Source organism: Euleptes europaea, chromosome 18 (genome assembly GCF_029931775.1).
Source record: "Euleptes europaea isolate rEulEur1 chromosome 18, rEulEur1.hap1, whole genome shotgun sequence".
Classification (NCBI taxonomy): Eukaryota; Metazoa; Chordata; class Lepidosauria; order Squamata; family Sphaerodactylidae; genus Euleptes; species Euleptes europaea.
Window position 1 is genome coordinate 38,306,021 of NC_079329.1, and position 17,695 is coordinate 38,323,715.

Consider the following 17,695-nt stretch of genomic DNA (forward strand, 5'->3'; position numbering starts at 1 on the left):
ACGTTGCCATGTCATCATACCCAAGTTCAGGGGGATTCCAAGACTGGAAGTGCCACTCTGGCAGTGGGTCTCTGCACATACACGAGACCTCAAGCAAGCACCTGAGCAGTTTCTTCACATGGGAAGAGCTGGAAGTCCGTCTGAAATCAAATGTCACTGTTGATAAAGACAGCTGCATCTGGAAGAGCAGCAATGGGTAAAGTATTGGATCACCTTCTAGATTTGATTCAGTGCAATGGCTGAGAACAACCACGCCCTTCAGAAGATTATCGGACAAAGTATTCACTGAACACAGTGAAGTTTTTCTACAGATACTCTAGGTTTTCTCAACTTGACACGACTTTGGGTGAACATTTGCTACGTGCTAAAGAGGGAACTGAAGTTCAGTATCTAGGCAAGGACATGCAGAAAGAGTTTCTCCATCTGCTTGCATGTGGTGTGACAGACACTATTATTAAAGGTTAAAAAAGCTAAATTCTCCAGCATTATAGTAGACTGCATATCTGGAAACAAGAACTGTCTACTTGTGCTCTGGTATGTTGAAATTGATGAAATTAGCAAATCCGTGAACATTAAGAAGAATTATTTTGGAATTTTGGCATGTCAGACACAAAAGGAAGCTAGTAAGGTGTTGGAAAGGATGCCAGAAAAGTATGGATTGTTAGTGTCTGATAATGGTGCCAATATGAGGGGGACAGTACAAAGGTGTACTAGAAAGAAGTCCTCATGCATTTTTTGTACCTTGCCATCCCCAGAGCTGGAATCTTGTGTCTGTGCATGCTGCAGACAGTTCTGGCCAGGCAAAGGGTTTTTTGGGGATATTACATCAAATTTGTTCTCTAGGAGGTGGCTGTACAGCATTTGCCACAACTGACCCTGAGAGATGCGTCTCAGATATTGTTCACCTGCATGCCGTCGAATTGGTTTTGCTGCAGTCTCCACAGCTAGTGGATGCACTGGAGGAACTTTCTCATGGCGCACTCTTGATCATGATGGGTACACGCAGGCAAAAAGTATACTCTGCCATCTTTGTACATACAGTTTTATGGTATTGTTATACATATGGTATGACGTTTTGTGTCCCGTTAACCAAATCACTCTTGCCATTCAGTGCAAAAGCACGGACCTCTCCAGTGTTGTTGCACTGGCTGAATCTGTGACAACTAGCTTCAGTGAGTATTTACAGTCAGGCTTAAAACAGGCAGAAAGCATAGCTGCAAGTATATGTGAGCAGCTTGATATTGGTTCTTGTAGGTTATCCGGGCTGTGTGACCGTGGTCTTGGTATTTTCTTTCCTGACGTTTTGCCAGCAGCTGTGGCAGACATCTTCAGAGGAGTAACACTGAAGGACAGTGTCTCTCAGTGTCAAGCGTGTAGGAAGAGTAATATATAGTCAGAAAGGGGTTGGGTTTGAGCTGAATAATTGTCCTGCAAAAAGTATCAAAGGTAATGTGCTAATCATTGTCCTGTGAGTATCAAGATAATGTGCTAATGAGGGTGTGGTATGTTAATATGGAACCATTGTATCCTGAAATGATCTGTTAATGTGTGAAATCCAAAGCTAATCTGCATGGCTATTGTGGACTGTAGTCTTTGTTAGTCTGGAGGTTTTCAGGACAGGAAGCCAAGCCTTACTCACTCTTAAATTCTTCTTTTCTGTTAAAGTTGTGCTGATGTTTATGAATTTCAATGGCTTCTCTGCGCAATCTGACAAAATAGTTGGTAGAATTGTCCAGTCTTTCAGCGTCTTGGAATAAGACAGTGTGTCCTGTTTGTGACAGTCCATGTTCAGCCACTGCTGATTTCTCAGGTTGGCCAAGTCTGCAGCAAGGTTCCAGTAAAAGACACAATCTCATTGATTAACCAGATTTTTGATATCATTAAGAAATCCAAACTTGGAGGTAAATGTTCTTAGAAAACAAATCTTTCTCCATATCCTCCAGGCAGTTTTAAGTAGAGGTTTGAAGAATGTTTGCTCAAACTGTGCTTCAGGATCTAATCAATGTAGGGTATCTGCTTTTGACATGCTGCTTCTTTACAACCTTTCTCTGAGCATTTCCTAACTTTCTTATGCAGTCTGGGAGTTTGGAATTCAAAGGAATATCAAGCTATTGTCGAAGGCTTTCACAGTCAGAGTTCATTGGCCCTCCCCCCCCACACTATCTCCAAATTTTATTTTTATCCATCAACCCTTAAAAGTCTGCCCATCGTGTTCCATTTGTTCCACAGAGGCTTAAGCCCTACTGATGACAGTGGGGGGAAGAAGAAGAAGAAACAGAAACGGAAGAAGGACAAGGGGGACCAGATTGATTTGGCCCAAGATCAGTCCGCAAAGGTAAACAAAGGGAAAAATACTTTCCTGCAGGTTGATATAGTGATCCTTCAGTTGAAGTTAAATTATGGAGGATGGGGATCTAGGATAAAGCTTGCCTACTCTGGAGTGGTTGCAAATGTTTCCACTAGGGTGGCCTCTTGTTCAGCTTCCTAGAACTACGGAAGGCTCTGTGGGTCATCGGGGTTCATTTTCATGGCTACTTGGGAGCAGCTTGGTCCAGAACGCAATATTAAAACATGTGTTACTTGAGCTGTTCTCAAGGTGGAACTGGATTCAGGTGGGAACAGTAGGTCTTAAATATTTGGGGAAAGGTTTGTAAGATGGGTTAGATAAATATCTTCCACATCTAGGGGAAGTACATGGGGGTGGGTGTCTATCGACTTAAGCTTCACATGTTCCCATGTTTATTTTTCCACACTGGCATGTACAAGCTTGACAAAATGCTGTAAGCAAAATCTCATATGAAGTAATCAAAATGGAATTACAGGGATATTTTCTCCTAAACCAGTAAAGCTTTCCTTTAGAGCAGAGTAAAAGGCTAGGGCTTACCAGTCGGTTGATTTGTTCTTCTTTTGCCCTTGCAGGTCAATTCGTTGCCCTTGCAGGTCAATTCATTGCCTGCAGAAAGGATCCAAGAGATTCAAAAGGCCATAGAACTTTTCTCAGTAACGCATGGACCTGCCAAGACCATGGAGGAAGCCACCAAACGCAGCTACCAGTTCTGGGACACACAGCCAGTCCCCAAATTAGGTATGTGCATTAAGAATCTTTTTCTCCTTTGTTTATTATTGTTTCTAGCTGGACTGAAAGACAAGAAAGCTGTTCATTTTTTTTGGAATGGTGATTAAGTAAGGTGGAAAAATGGGCAAATAGGATAAGTGTATCAGAACCCTTTCCCCGGACTTGCACATTCCCCAAGAAACTGTATGTTGTGTGAGAAGGGAGTGGGTCAAGTTATTTGATAAGATGCCTTTCCATGGCCAGAGTCTGGTCTTGGAGTAGGTTGGCTGAAGTAAGGGAATGTGGGGTTTCTTAGAAGTCCTGGGGACAGAACCCTACTCTGTTGTGGCTAGAAGCACATGCGAAGTTGAAAGGGTAAGGGTTCAGGAGGCTGGAGTTGCCAAGGCCAAAGGGTGGTATGATACATGTTGGGAAACATACGAGGATCAGGGAGAATGAGGGCTGTGCTGGATCAGAAATACGTAACCTGAAGGCCAGGAGTCCTTTTCCATTGCTTAGAGGGCTAGCTGGTGCAACACCATCCCCATTAAGTTCTTTACAGGGTGGTTCATGATCTTCTGGGGGTCTGGCCGTGTAGAGCAGGGCTAGGAGCTTCCCCCTGGGTGACTGTTCATTGTGCATGGAGGAAGCCTGTTCTCCCTTTTCCTTTTCTCTAACCCAGGAGAAGTAGTGAATACTCACGGGCCCGTCGAACCAGACAAGGACCATATCCGCCAGGAGCCCTACACCTTGCCTCAGGGCTTTATGTGGGATGCCCTGGACTTGGGGGATCGAGGTGTGGTGAGTAGGGATGAGGCAGAAGTCACCATCCTGGAAGGTTTTCCCTTTGAAAGTCTCCTCTTCTCCCGAGGCTCCCCATTGATAAGTGGAGTTGTTTTCTGTATCAGTCTCAGTCGCAACCCTTTATGTTTGAGTCCTCTTCACATCCAATCAAAGTTTTTGAGGAAGATACTTTGTGTTCTGAGATGTGTTCCGAATGCTGTCCTTCGATTAGAAACGAGTGATCTCTTTGGAGTCCAATATGTGGATCCGAGCACTTAACTATTGGCTAAAACTCATATTCAACCCTATTGGTCTAACCCCTCTGATTCTAGCTGATAATCACTGCTCAACTTGGCAAAGTGCAATAGAGAAGATGCTCCAGAAACACTTTCTTCTCAAACGTTATTGCCATTAGGACACCAAAAAGCCAAGGAAACAATCAAACAGACTCTTGGACCATGCCCTTCAATCAGATAGGGCTCAGATTCATAAGTATTCGCCCATCTTGCAATACATCAAACCTTTCCACCCGGCAGACTACCTTGAATTCCTGGAAGTATCCAAATATCAAAGGGCCTTTACTCTTGCGCATTTCAGTGCCTTACCTTCAGCTCTCCTGGAAGGCAGGTATCTCCGTACTCCCTTTCACTAACGACTATGCCCGTGCAAAACAGAGAAAGTGGAAACAATAGAACATGTTCTGCTGCAATGTCCCTTCAACAACATAAGATCACAGTACATTCTCCCCATATTGTTATCCTTTCTTGGGAGATGGGAAGAAGTTAAAGTTTCCCTTCTCTTAGCAGACTCCTCTCAGGAGATAACCATTAAAGTAGCCAAATTCTGCCTCCGTCTAGTGGGATTTGTAAACTGCTAATTGAAAACCTTTCCCCATAGAAGATCTTTCCTCCTCTTCTTCGAATCATCCTTCCCAGAATCATCAACTGTTTTTTATTTTATTATATTATTTTAACCTAACTTTGATTTTTATTCAGAGATGATATTGTATCGAAATAAAACTTGATTGAGTCCTCTTCACAGCTTCAACAGATGCCCCACCTTATCTGGTCATATTCCTTCTCTCCTTCTCCACTCCACAGCCAAGTCTGTTGGGCTTTGCATCTTCACCATCCTTCATTAGATCAGACTCTCCCCTCTCCTTGCTGCCTTCTAAATTCCACCTGAAAATGAGTTTGTTTTGTCTTCTTGGTCCTGAGAAAGATTTTCTCCTTTAATTTGCAGCATAGTGTTTAGCCTGGCTCATTTGCTCAAGCCAGTGAGTTCTTTCCATTACCAGTGGCGTTTCCAGTCCTGGTCCTTGCACATCTCATCCATGCCAAACTAGGATCCAAACCTTTTTTGGCTGATTTAGAAAGGGGGCATCCTAGCACTTCAGAGATCATTTTGGTTGATCTTTGCATCTTTTTAAAAAAGTGGCCTGTTGCTGCTGCTGTTTGAGCTTTCTAGTTTTTTAAAAATGTCATGTAGCATTTTTAATTTACAAGCTGCAGTGTGATGATTATTGAGTTGGTCATCAACAACTCTGTGAGGTGGGTGCTTAGAATCCCAGGTAGAAAACTGAGCCTGAGACAATGACTTGCTGAAAAACCACAGATAGGGCTTGAACCTAGGGTCTCCTAGCTTCCTCTGTCCAGTGCTATTTTAGTGTGCTGTTTTATATCCCCACAGTGGCCCAGTAATAATTCTCGCAATTAGTGTCTTGTCAGATAATGCTGTTGTCTTAAGAGGCAGCTTTGCCTGCTTAAGCAGATTACCCTTCTGTTTGGTTTCTTTAGCTCAAAGAGCTGTACACCCTACTGAACGAGAATTATGTGGAAGATGATGACAATATGTTCCGGTTTGATTATTCACCAGAGTTCCTCTTGTGGTAAGTTACAGGTTTTCTTTGGATTCCTCAAAAGCAGCCTCAGTCTCCATTCATTTTATCATTTTTTTTTTTTGGTGTAGATCTTAAGTACTATTTTTCACTAAGTAGCCAACCAGAGTTACACCTAAACCTTCCTCTATGCTCATAATAGCATGATTGCAAATTTTCTAGCATAACAAATCTAAAATATGGAGCCCCCAGAGTACCAGGAAGTAATAAAGGAACAAAGGAAGGCTTAATGAGACTATCGTAAGAACCTGTCAGAGTACTTTGTTTGCACTGGGCAGTCTGGTGCTGCTTTGCTTTAAGCTTAAACAACTGCCACAAAACCTGTCCCCAAAATGGTGATGAAATAGAACAAAAAACCCTGGAATGCAAAAACAGGAGTGTTGTGGTACCTTAAAGACTAACAAGTTTTGATTGTAGCATACGTTTTCGTGGACTAGAACCCAGTTCTTCAGAGGCACTTAGAGGAGGGCAGGGAGCTGTTCCTGTTAGCAGCAGGATAGGGCTCGCAATAATGGGTTTAAATTGTAGGCGGAAAGGTACCGGCTGGATATTAGGAAAAGGTTTTTTACAATAAGATTTGTTCAACAGTGGAATCAGCCACCTAGGGAGGTGGTGAGCTCCCCCTCACCGACAGTCTTTAAGCAGAGGCTGGACAAGCACTTGTCAGGGATGCTCTAGGCTGATCCTGCATTGAGCAGGGGGTTGGACTAGATGGCCTGTATGGCCCCCTCCAACTCTATGATTCTGTGTAGTGGGTCATTACTAAATAGAGGTTATGAAAAGAAAAAAAAAGCAGCAGGATCAAGGGGCTATGAAATGCAGGAATTACAGGGTTGGGTAAAATTATGTATAATTCTAATGTAATCAAGAAAAATAGTCCATTCACAGTGGTTGCCGGTGGCCATTTTTCTAGTGTTTTAAACTTCTTAATAATTGTCATGGCTGAGGAGTCCCTTGTTGAACCCTTAGGAGGCAATATCAAACTTTTGGCGAATTCTAAATGTACACTGTTTCACGCTGGAGTCTGAATGCAGATGTCAGTGTTTGGGCTTCCTGCAAAAACATAATGAATAATGTCAACCCCTGGAATTCACAGTGGGTAGCCGTGTTAGTCTGTCTGCAGTAGTAGAAAAGGGCAAGAGTCCAGTAGCACCTTAAAGACTAACAAAAATATTTTCTGGTAAGGTATGAGCTTTCGTGAGCCACAGCTCACTTCTTCTGAAGTGAGCTGTGGCTCACGAAAGCTCATACCTTACCAGAAAATATTTTTGTTAGTCTTTAAGGTGCTACTGGACTCTTGCCCTTTTCTACTAACCCCTGGAATGTTCACTTGTTTGGATTCACCACTGGCTACGAGGCCATTGGTGTGCAGTTCATCAGAAGCATCGCTTGGGCTCTGGGGCAAAGGCATCTAATGAGAACTTGCTTTACCTCCAGGGCTTTGCGTCCCCCAGGCTGGCTGCCCCAATGGCACTGTGGTGTGAGAGTCATCTCGAGCAAGAAGTTGGTTGGCTTCATCAGTGCTATTCCAGCTACTGTTCACATATACGAAGCGTAAGTCATGTTGCATTTTTTTTGTCTAAGCCCTGGTTTTAGGGAGACACCATTCCACTTACTCTCCTGGTGGATGGAAGACAATCAACTTCCTTGTGGACTGAAATAAGATTTCAGCTTGAAGTAGAACTGAGACCCAAATGCCTTTTAAGTCCCTGCTGAAAGTAGTCATGCAAACAAGGAGGCAGGAATTCAAACAGGCTTTGAGCTCCCAAACCTCTTATTTTAGAAAATAATTGGTATATGCCTTCCACTGTGGCCGTGCAGACCTGTATCTATGGGGGGGAAGGAGAAAACTCTCTGAAAAAAATATTTTTTTACTTTAGTGCTTCAGAAATTGCCGCTATTTAGAGAATTTAGAACCTGTCTAATATAACTAATACACCAGGAGGCTTATATTATAACAAAGCAAATACTATGGAAAAAAGACATCGCATATCTAAAAAAACAGTCTGAAAAAGCAGCCAGCCTCAATCTAAAACAACTAAAACCACAGCACAGTAATTAGTACTTAAAAGTTAAGGCAAAACAAACCAACTCTAAGCTAAGAAACCTATTCAGCAGCAGACACAGAAAGCACTTCACTAATACAAAGAGAAAAATATTTCACTGACTTTTTTCAATGCACTCCAAATTTTCTGATTTGTAAATCATAAACCGGAGCGGGGGGTACCCCGTCTGTGATTTACAAATCAGAAAATTTGGAGTGCATTGAAAAAAGTCAGTGAAATATTTTTCTCTTTGTATTAGTGAAGTGCTTGTTTTAAGATAAGGTTGTAGTCACTCCAAGTGTATTATGATGGTTTCTATGTTAGACAGACTACAGCATTAGATAATAATACTGCCTGCATATTTATTCATTTATAGTCAGCCTTTCTTGAAACTCAAGGCAGATTGCAGGATATAATAGGCATATACAGTGTTGCTTAAATGTGACTTTTGATGATGAATATGCTATAATGTGTGCAATTGTAATATAGTAAAGTTAAGTGTTTTCCGTGTTCTGAAATTTTTAACTGATACTCTAGTATTCAGCTTTCAGTTTTTGGTACCTCTTAAGGCCAAAACGTTTGCAGCTTTTTCTCAAAAACTGGGTATAGTCACAATCTTGTTTGTAGAAAATTAAGGGAGCAATCATAAGCAGGACTACCGAAAAGTAACTCCTATGTTATTCAGTGGGGCTTACTTGCAGGAAAATATCCTTAAGCTAGAATCTTTAAATTTTATAAATATGTCAGTTCAGTTTTGTCAGTTCAGTTTTGTACACCCAAGTTGTGTTATGTTGTTAAAGCAATAAAATAAGTTTACGCTTGATAAGAAACTCATTTATTTACTTCATTTATACCCCAACTTTCTCTCCTCTATCCTCATAAGAAAGCATTACGTATGTTTCAGGGGTTTTCCCTCCAAACTGCCTTTTTTCTAATACAATGTTTAACTGTTCACTTCCTTGGGAGGCCTTAACTGTGTGGTGGTAGTAATAATAATTCTGGAAATTTTGAAGCCAATATTTAAACACTAAAACCAACCATGGTTGGACTGGCTCAGCCTCAGGGTGTTTACTGGAGCACTCTCTGGTGCTTTGGAGCGCGGGTCCGGCCCACCATGGCCATTCTTTGCCCACGTGGATAATGGTGTTATGGCAGGCTGGGTCGGTTGGCAGGGGCCCAGGAAGCAATCCGAGAGTCTAGTTCTGAGAAGTTGGGTCGAGGGCAGGAGACGGTCATGGGGTCACCCCATGAGCTTTGTGCTGAGTGGGGGCTTGATCCTGGGTGTCTCAAGTCCTAGCCTGATATTCTAAAGTTGCGGAGGCCAGAAACAGAGCATTCCTCATGGTTTTTATTTTTGCTTTTCTCTTAAGGGAAAAGAAAATGGTGGAGATAAACTTCCTCTGCGTGCACAAGAAGCTGCGTTCCAAGCGGGTGGCACCAGTTTTGATCCGAGAAATCACCCGACGGGTACACTTGGAGGGGATTTTCCAGGCTGTGTACACTGCTGGCGTGGTGCTTCCGAAACCTGTTGGGACATGTCGGTAAGGGCTTAATAGCATCCTGGCAGCATTTTAGCCCTCCCTTCCAGCAGCTTCTTCCCCATGTTTTAGCTGTGTTGACTTGCCACGGGTATTCTCTTTGCACAACTCACCTGCCAGGCTCACCCTGGGCCTTGAAACTCGCTCTGTAACTAAGTGTGGAGTGTCAGCCCTAATCTCTACTATTGGTAAACGCAAATGGGAAATGAGCCATCAAACCTGAGGTGAAAAACAAGCTAATGAGATGACACTTACGACTGAACCAACCTGTCCTTAACATTGCTGGAAGGAAAACTTTGGAGCCTGATGCAACTCTTTGGGTTGGGAGCAAAAGTAGAATTGGAGAGTTGTAGCTTTTCACAACAATGACCCAGGAGGGTTGGACCATATGCATTATGAGGGTGTTTCTCAAGCTGTGTGTTAGGCCACTCCAGAGCAGTGTGAGAGTGCTTCATGCATTCTCAGAGCTTTAGAGTGCCATATCACATAGTTTGAGAATGATCAACTTGGCCCTTACGCTGCATATGCCCCAACCGCCTGATTCTTCTGAAAAGATACAGAGCTCCATTTCTGCCTTTGCTCCCAATGCTTCTCCCAGTTTCCCCCTTCCTGCTGCACAACCCCTTTATGTCATTCCTCGGGGTCCCCTTGTCTCCCAGGAGCACCATTTTGCAGAGACCAGTGGGACTGGGGAGGCAAGAAAGTTCCATGCTCCTGATGAAAAACTTGAACTGAATCCTAACTGTTTGGTCAGATGTGTTAATATGTTAGAATCAGTATTGTCTACTCTGACTGGCAGGATCTCAGGCTGAAGGTCTTTCATGTCACCTACTCCAAGATCCTTTTAATGGAAGATGCTGGGAATTGAACCTGGAACCTTCTGCATGCAAAGTGGATGCTCTGCCACTGAGCATGGAGGATGCCATTGCATTATTCTGAGAGATAACTGAGAAAATGTACATGCACCTTTTTCTGAGTCTAATAATGGTGTATGCCTACAATTTTAATTCTAAAACCAACAACCCTGTAGATGTCTAAAACATTTTGGAGAGACTGAGTCGGGCTTTGTTGAGAGGATTCAAGTTTCCAAGGCCCTTTGTGGAGCCAAGGAGTAATGTGAAAAATGAACTGAATTAACCAGGAGGTCTCCTCCTCTTGGCAGGTACTGGCATCGGTCTCTGAATCCGCGCAAGCTGATCGAAGTGAAGTTTTCCCACCTAAGCAGGAACATGACAATGCAGCGTACCATGAAGCTTTATCGGCTGCCGGAGGTCTGTGCTGGGCAGGGCTGCAACCTAATCGGGGCCACTGGGTAAAAACCTTTTGAGAAGGAATTGTAATTTGCCCCACTTGCCATCATGAATGAAGCAAGGTGGTCTTGGGGAGGCCCAGGTCTATTTTCCTCATTGGAAGAGGACCACACATGCATAGAGAGAGTCTTTCATACACAATTGCAAGTTGCAAAACAAAGACTACTTTCTGTACCACTTTATATGCCGATTTTCTGTACCACTTAAGAATCAAACCAGCTTACAATCACCTTCCTCTCCCCACAACAGACACCCTATGAGGTAGGTGAGGCTGAGAGAGCTCTAAGAGAGCTGTGACTAGTCCAAGGTCACCAAGCTGGCTTCATGTGGAGGAATGGGGAAACAAATCCAGTTCACCAGATTAGCGTCTGCCGCTTATGTGGAGGAGTGGGGAATCAAACCTGGTTCTCCAGATGAGAGTCCACCGCTCTTAACCACTATACCACGTTGGCTCCCAAGAACCTCACTTGATCAAATCATTTTGAAGGATACCTTGTAAGTTGTGTTCTGTAGTTTCAGCTCTTGCCCTCCCATTCCCTTGCCACACTTAACTTCCTCAGTAGCAACAAAGATGGTTATGTATTTATGCCCTTCATTTATACCTTGCCTTTCTCTCCAGCGGCATACTTCATGTCCTTTCCTGCATTTTGTCCTCCCGAGAACCATGTGAGGTTGGTTAGGCTGTGTATGTGTGACAGGCCCAAAGTCACCCAGTGCGCTTCGGTGGCGGAGCAGGGAGTCGAGCCGGAGTCTCCCGGGTCCTTGGCCTTACACTCTCAATCACTACACCGCACTAGGTCGCTGCAACCACATCAGTAATTCTCTACCAGAGTATGTTCCTGTGCTATAGGAAAACTGATAGTGTGCCATAAGAGGGAATTACCGTAGAGGTTCCTGAGTGCACAGGGCACCCACCCGCAGAGAAGGCTGCCTTTATAACCTCTTTGGGTGAGGGACTGCTCTGGCCTCTCCTCTTCCTCATCAGCTTCTGCTGGAGAGGAGGTAATGCGGCCACCTCTCTGCGCTGGATGCCAGCGCATCATTTCAGATCTCCTGATGAAGGAATCTGCTTTCTAGTCTGGATGAGTCATTGCTTTGGGCTTGCATTTGGTGGCAGTGAACCTCTGTATACAGATGCTCAGAGGCAACATCAGGGGAAGGCCTCAGCGCCCTGTTGTTGGCCACGGTGTGAGAAGAGATGCTGGACTAGATGGACCACTGGTTTGATCCAGCTGGGCTCTTCTGATGTTTTTCCAGGTGTAGCTTTGGATCTGGAATAGTGACTCATGCAGAAGCACAGAGTGGGCTTTTCTGAACATGGGGGTAGTTCTGGCTTTTTTGTACACTGAAAGTAAATCTTGGAGAGTGGGCCTCAACTACTAGTCATTTAAAGAACATTGACTGAGAGGCAAGATATTCTCTGACTTCTGCTGGTGCGCTCACCAAAATTGTTTTCTGATCAAGCTGCTGCTTTTCTGTGCCTAGGGTACAAGTGGACGGCTACAGGGTTTTGTTTAGTCTGAAAAGCCACCAATGCAAAATGAAAGAAATATGTCCACTAGTTCCTTGCAGTTTCCAGTTACAACACCCTTTTAGAGGGTGATTATCCACAATACTGATCTATTTATTGAGCACTGATACACTGAGCCAGCGCTGTGTAGTGGTTAAGAGCAGGTTTGATGCCCCACTCTTCTACATGAGCAGCGGACTCTAATCTGGTGAACCAGGTTGGTTTCCCCACTCCTACACAGGAAGCCAGCTGGGTGCCCTTGGGTTAGTGACAGTTCTCTCTGAACTCTCTCAGCCCCACCTACCTCACAATATGTCTATTGTGAGGAGTGGAAGGGAAGGAGATGGTAAGCCAGATTGATTCTCCTCAAAAGGTAGAGAAAGTTGGCATATAAAAATCAACTCTTCTAAAAAAAAAAATCCAAGGGTTCACCAGGAGATGGTTTGAAAACCACTGTTCTAAAGGGACCCTTTCTTTCACTGTAAAACAGGATGTCTGGTACCTGAAGAGGCTTTCCTTCCTGGAAACAGCTTCTCCCAGTAGCCTTGCTCAGTAGATCTCTTCTGTTTTTCCATTCTCTCTCTAGACTCCGAAGACACCAGGGCTGCGGCCGATGGAGCACAAAGACATCCCTGCGGTACACAAACTCCTGGCAGAGTACCTGAAGCAGTTCCACTTGACCCCTGTCATGAATCAGGAAGAGGTGGAGCACTGGTTTCTGCCCCAGCCCAACATCATTGACACGTTTGTGGTTGAGGTGAGGCCCTCTTGTCCCTTTCTCTTCCCTATCAATGAACTTAGGAGCAGGCACTAGAGAGAAGGATCTTCATTGCTCTATGGAACTCTTGTCTTCGCACTCCCTCCCTGAAGTGAAACAAGCAGAATAAAATATATGCAATATGTTTATGTACAGGTGTGCATAGTTTACGTAATTTGTGCATATTTTCCTGGGTATAAAATTTGTTTAGCACAGAACTGGAATTTTTTTCTAAAGCTGGAGAGTACGCAGCCCTGATGTTGGATATAAAAACAGTCCTGTGATAATTTCAGAGTGCACATGAAGTTTTCTTGAGCATTCAAAGGGCTGTATAAATTCAACAGCTGCTGCTGTTGTTGTTCATGGCAGTACACACGAAGCTGCCTTGTACTGAATCAGAACATCGGGTCATCAAGGTCAGTATCGTCTACTCAGAGTGGCAGTAGCTCTCCAGGATCTCAGGTAGAGGTCTTTCACATCACCTACCTGGTCCTATCAGTTGGAGATGCCAAATATTTAACCTGGGGCCTTCAGCATGTCGAGCAGCTGTTCTGCCACTGAGCTGTAGCCGCATACTCAAAGAGCGAATTTAAGAAAACATTCTCAGAGGCTCCGCATATGACATTGTCTACACATGTGGCTTGATTAGGTGTTGTAGTTCTGGTGTAGGTAGTTCTGGTGTAGGTAGATTTCTGCCATTGCAGACTGAGAGGTGGGAAATGCCATTTTTGAATGCTTCTCCACCTTTTAAAAAAATTTCCTCTGCAAACCAAAATTTAAAAATTAAGGAGCCTCAAGGCGAGAGACTCCAGCTCATCCAGTTCCTTGCTGTGGCAGATTTCTGCATGCATGGCAGCATTCAAAATACAACCTGTTTGAAGCTTGCAATGTTCTACCACCATTCTGCTGCTTGTCCATACTCAGATTTTTATGGTGAGGGGTGTCCTAAGAACACTGATAGGGGCTGGAGCTAAGTTTGCCAACCGCTCACCATCCTGAACCCTATGGGGTGGGGCCTGGTGATGTCATATTGAATAGTCGTATTGATAGTATTCTTCCACAAACCCTGAGTATGTTATCTGTCGCCGTCATGGGCTGTTTACCAGACTAAAAAATAGACTTACATTATGTGTAAAATGTAATACCAGCTGTTGTCTGCCTTCAGCTTCCATGTGCAGTAGTTATTGCAAACAAGCCCATGTAGAAGTAGCCATATATCTGCAGTGTGGCATGCCAATCAGCTATCTAGGGAAAAGTGATTTGCGCATGATCACACTGGGAGTCCTTTGCTGATTTAGCGGGCCCTCGTTTGTCCCCCAGGAGAGGTTGCAGGGTATAAGACTGAAGGATAGGATTAAAAATTGTGTTGGGAAAGCTAGTGTGTGTGTAAAGTGCTGTCAAGTCACAGCCCACTTACAGTGACCCCATAGGGTTTTCAAGGCAAGAGGCTAACGGGGTTTGCCTTTGCCTTCCTCTGCATAGCGACCCTGGTATTCCTTGGTGTCTCCCATCCAAGTACTAACCAGGCCAACCCAACTTGGCTTCTGAGATCTGCCGAGATCAGGCTAGCCTGGGCAATCCAGGTTAGAGTAGGAATGCTGGCAGGGGATAGAAATCTCCTGTTTCATTAAGATCCTGATGAATCACCACGTTACACCTTCCATGCAGATTGCTTCCTCCAATCTAGACATTTCTCCCTAATACTCCAGGTAGAGACATGTGTGTGTGGTTACTGTGTTGTGAGATGAAATCACTCTGCACAAGTCCAGAGTGTTTGCAGTGTTGACAATGAGAATTATTTGTAGTATGGATTTATTTAGATCCTACTAATGACCTGAATTTTCTTTGGCAAGAGATGGTGAGATTTAAAACTGAAGCATATCATGCCCCTTCAGCCCTTTGGCCCTCTGTTATAAAGAACGTGCTACTTTTGAGAAAGGTTCTAGATTTTAAACTTTACCGAGGATTATAGCTCTTCATTCGTTGAACCCTTATCTCAGATGGGGGGGAGGGGGGGGCAAAGCTTGAGTGAATAAAGTGATTATTTGTGAGTGAATAAAGGCCCTTCTGCATTTGGTCAGTCATCACGCATTCCTTTACGCAGGCACTTTACAGCAAGGTGGTTTGCTATGAGCAATTAAAAACAGGTACTAGGCTGAGTGAAACCAGAGCTTTCATTTTTATCCTCCCCCATGACCCATATACTCCCAAGGCAAAGTTCCCGTTGCAAACAAGGCAACCCCAAAATAGGCTCTTGCTCCAGTTTCCTGTCCAGTGTTCCCCTGTATCACTGTAGGCATTAAAGAGGCGGCAGAGAGAAAATGCCATGGAACTGAACAAATTAGAGTGAATTTGTTCAGGAAGGGCTCTGCTCCAGCCTCTCCCCCTTACATTCTCTCCCAGGCAATCTGGACAAAAAAGGCTACTGCATCATCCACTTTTGTAACCAAAAGGGCTTGAGATTTATGTTCTAAAAATGGAAGTTGGGAATTCAGATGTGGGGCATGACATATTTTGGTGGGAGGGGCCTGAATTGCATTTGGAGGTTAGCCTGGAAGAACTTTCTGATCTCAACATGAATAGGGTGATGCTGCTAACCTCACAGCTGCTTTCTCATGACCAGAGGCTGGCCAAAGTGTGATTTGAGCCAGGAGTTCAGTTCTTATGTGTCTCTCATTGTCTTCTCCAGAATGCCAGTGGAGAGGTGACTGACTTCCTGAGTTTTTACACCCTGCCCTCCACAATCATGAACCATCCTACTCACAAGAGCTTAAAGGCAGCCTACTCTTTTTACAATGTCCACACCAAGACACCACTCTTAGACCTCATGAACGATGCCCTCATACTGGCCAAGCTGGTAAGTTTATCTCTTGTGTGTGCAACTTTCTGTAGGGCAGTATTTCATCCCAAAAACTGCTGTGGAGTCTTTTTGCCTTCAGTGAGATCTCAGACTTGGGTAAATGTGGGTCAGGGGTATAAAAGAATACTTGAGGAGCAAGAGAAGATTGATGGCTGAAGGTCTGAGCGTTTAGGGTTTTGTTTTCTTAAGGCAAATTTCTATCATGGTTATGAACTAAAACTTGAAAAGCTGTAGCCTGTTTCTCTTGAACACTTAGCATGCAAACAAATGTACATGGGTTTCGTTTTGTTTCCCTCTTTGCAGAAGGGCTTTGATGTTTTCAATGCACTGGATCTCATGGAGAACAAGACTTTCTTGGAGAAGCTGAAATTTGGGATTGGAGATGGAAATTTACAGTATTATCTTTACAATTGGAAATGCCCCAGCATGGGGCCAGAGAAGGTCAGTCAAGAGAGAAGGTGTCCTGAAGCCTACCAGATCACGTTTCATTTTGAGCCATCAGATATTGAATACATCTCCTACTGGTCAATCTGGCAACTGTTGGGTAGTGCTGAGGAACTCTGCTTTTGTTTGGCAAACAAAGTGAGGTTTCTAGTCCTTATGGCCGAGGAGTTGAAAAAACACTAAATAAACTTCCTGCTAATTGTTTTGGAAACAACATGTGGTCCTAATGGGGCTTCTGGTAGTCAGGGTAGAGAACTTGCGCTACAGGATAAGAACAGAATAACAGCTTCTTGGTATACTAAGCACTTGGCAGGTCTTGCATGAGGTAATAGAAAGCTGACAGGTCCTGGCTCATCCTGGTTAAGATGGGCTTCCCAATATCCTGCATGAAATTAGCCCCCGAGTCACACCCCCAAATGTTTCCCTGTGGATCTCTGGCATCTTCCTCTTTGTCTACAGGCTTGCTGTTAAAGGATACTTTGGGGTCACTCATTTTTCAGCCCATCACAGAATAGAACTAGGAACAGATTCTGATCCATGCAGAACATGAACAATAGAATTGTAGAAGTATACAGCAAGGTTAAGTTGGCCCTGATTTCTCCAAGAGCATGACACTTCAAACTGTTTTTAAATATAAAATTTGAGATTCTTTAAATCAGAGTTTGTACAAAGGATCGGTGCTTGAGATTCCTTGGCTGTTTTCCAGGTTATTCTCTTCACCATATTCCTGAAAGAGTAACTAAATGTTCCCCTTTTGTTGATAGAGTTGCCTTTGCTGTATATGTGTGTGCTTGTGAGAGAATGCAAGAGGGAGAGAATGAATTCTGTACACCTGCATCTGCCCAGTGTTGTAACTGCTGGAGCATTGCTTCTCATATGGAGCTGGCATATGAAGGGGCAAAATAAATAGACACAGGCCTATTAAATGGCTGGCTAATCAGGCCTCCAGTGCACAGATATGAGGTGGGACAGATCTTAATGTTTCCTTTTATCCTGGCTGCTCCCCATAGGTAGGCCTGGTGCTGCAGTAATCCGTAGTCTTTGGAGAAGTGTGGGTAGAGCCGCCAAAGAGCCGGGCCAGAGTGGAAGAGTCGGTCCTCACGGTTCCCATTTCCACAGAGGTGAGAACCTTCTGCGCAGGAGACAGCGCCCGCTAGCCTGGCCACGCGCACCATCCACTGACAGTTCTGGTGATCGTCTCGTGTGCCTCTGAGCCCACCAACACGTCGGCCTCAGCAGTGGGCCTCTCTTCCCCTGCCCCCACCCCACCCCCGATTAATCGCATCTTCGTACAAATACGATCAAGGGAATGTAACTGCTGAAAATTGGCTCACGATTGACATATATTGGAGTTAACGGGTGAATAAGAATAAAATATATATATATCTTCTATATTATAACAATGTTTGGTGTTCGCCTGAAAAGGAAATGGAGGCTGCTTCGCTTTTTGTCTGTACAAATGCAAAAGGGTGGGGGGAGTCCCAGAGTTTTGATTT

The 17,695-nt window shown here is 44.1% G+C and overlaps 1 protein-coding gene across 1 annotated transcript in view; it reads left to right on the forward strand.

The window, feature by feature from the left end:
* The window catches only part of NMT1 (N-myristoyltransferase 1), a 30,097-nt gene extending 12,848 nt beyond the window's left edge, over positions 1-17,249 (forward strand). Inside the window, exons 2-12 of the mRNA XM_056863321.1 lie at positions 2,230-2,335; positions 2,920-3,085; positions 3,738-3,856; positions 5,635-5,726; positions 7,173-7,289; positions 9,151-9,321; positions 10,481-10,589; positions 12,725-12,895; positions 15,585-15,752; positions 16,059-16,196; positions 17,210-17,249. Coding sequence (XP_056719299.1) covers positions 2,230-2,335; positions 2,920-3,085; positions 3,738-3,856; positions 5,635-5,726; positions 7,173-7,289; positions 9,151-9,321; positions 10,481-10,589; positions 12,725-12,895; positions 15,585-15,752; positions 16,059-16,196; positions 17,210-17,230 — 1,378 coding nt within the window. The 3' untranslated portion in view covers positions 17,231-17,249. The remainder of the gene's footprint in view (positions 1-2,229; positions 2,336-2,919; positions 3,086-3,737; positions 3,857-5,634; positions 5,727-7,172; positions 7,290-9,150; positions 9,322-10,480; positions 10,590-12,724; positions 12,896-15,584; positions 15,753-16,058; positions 16,197-17,209) is intronic.
* Positions 17,250-17,695: the final 446 nt, after the last annotated feature.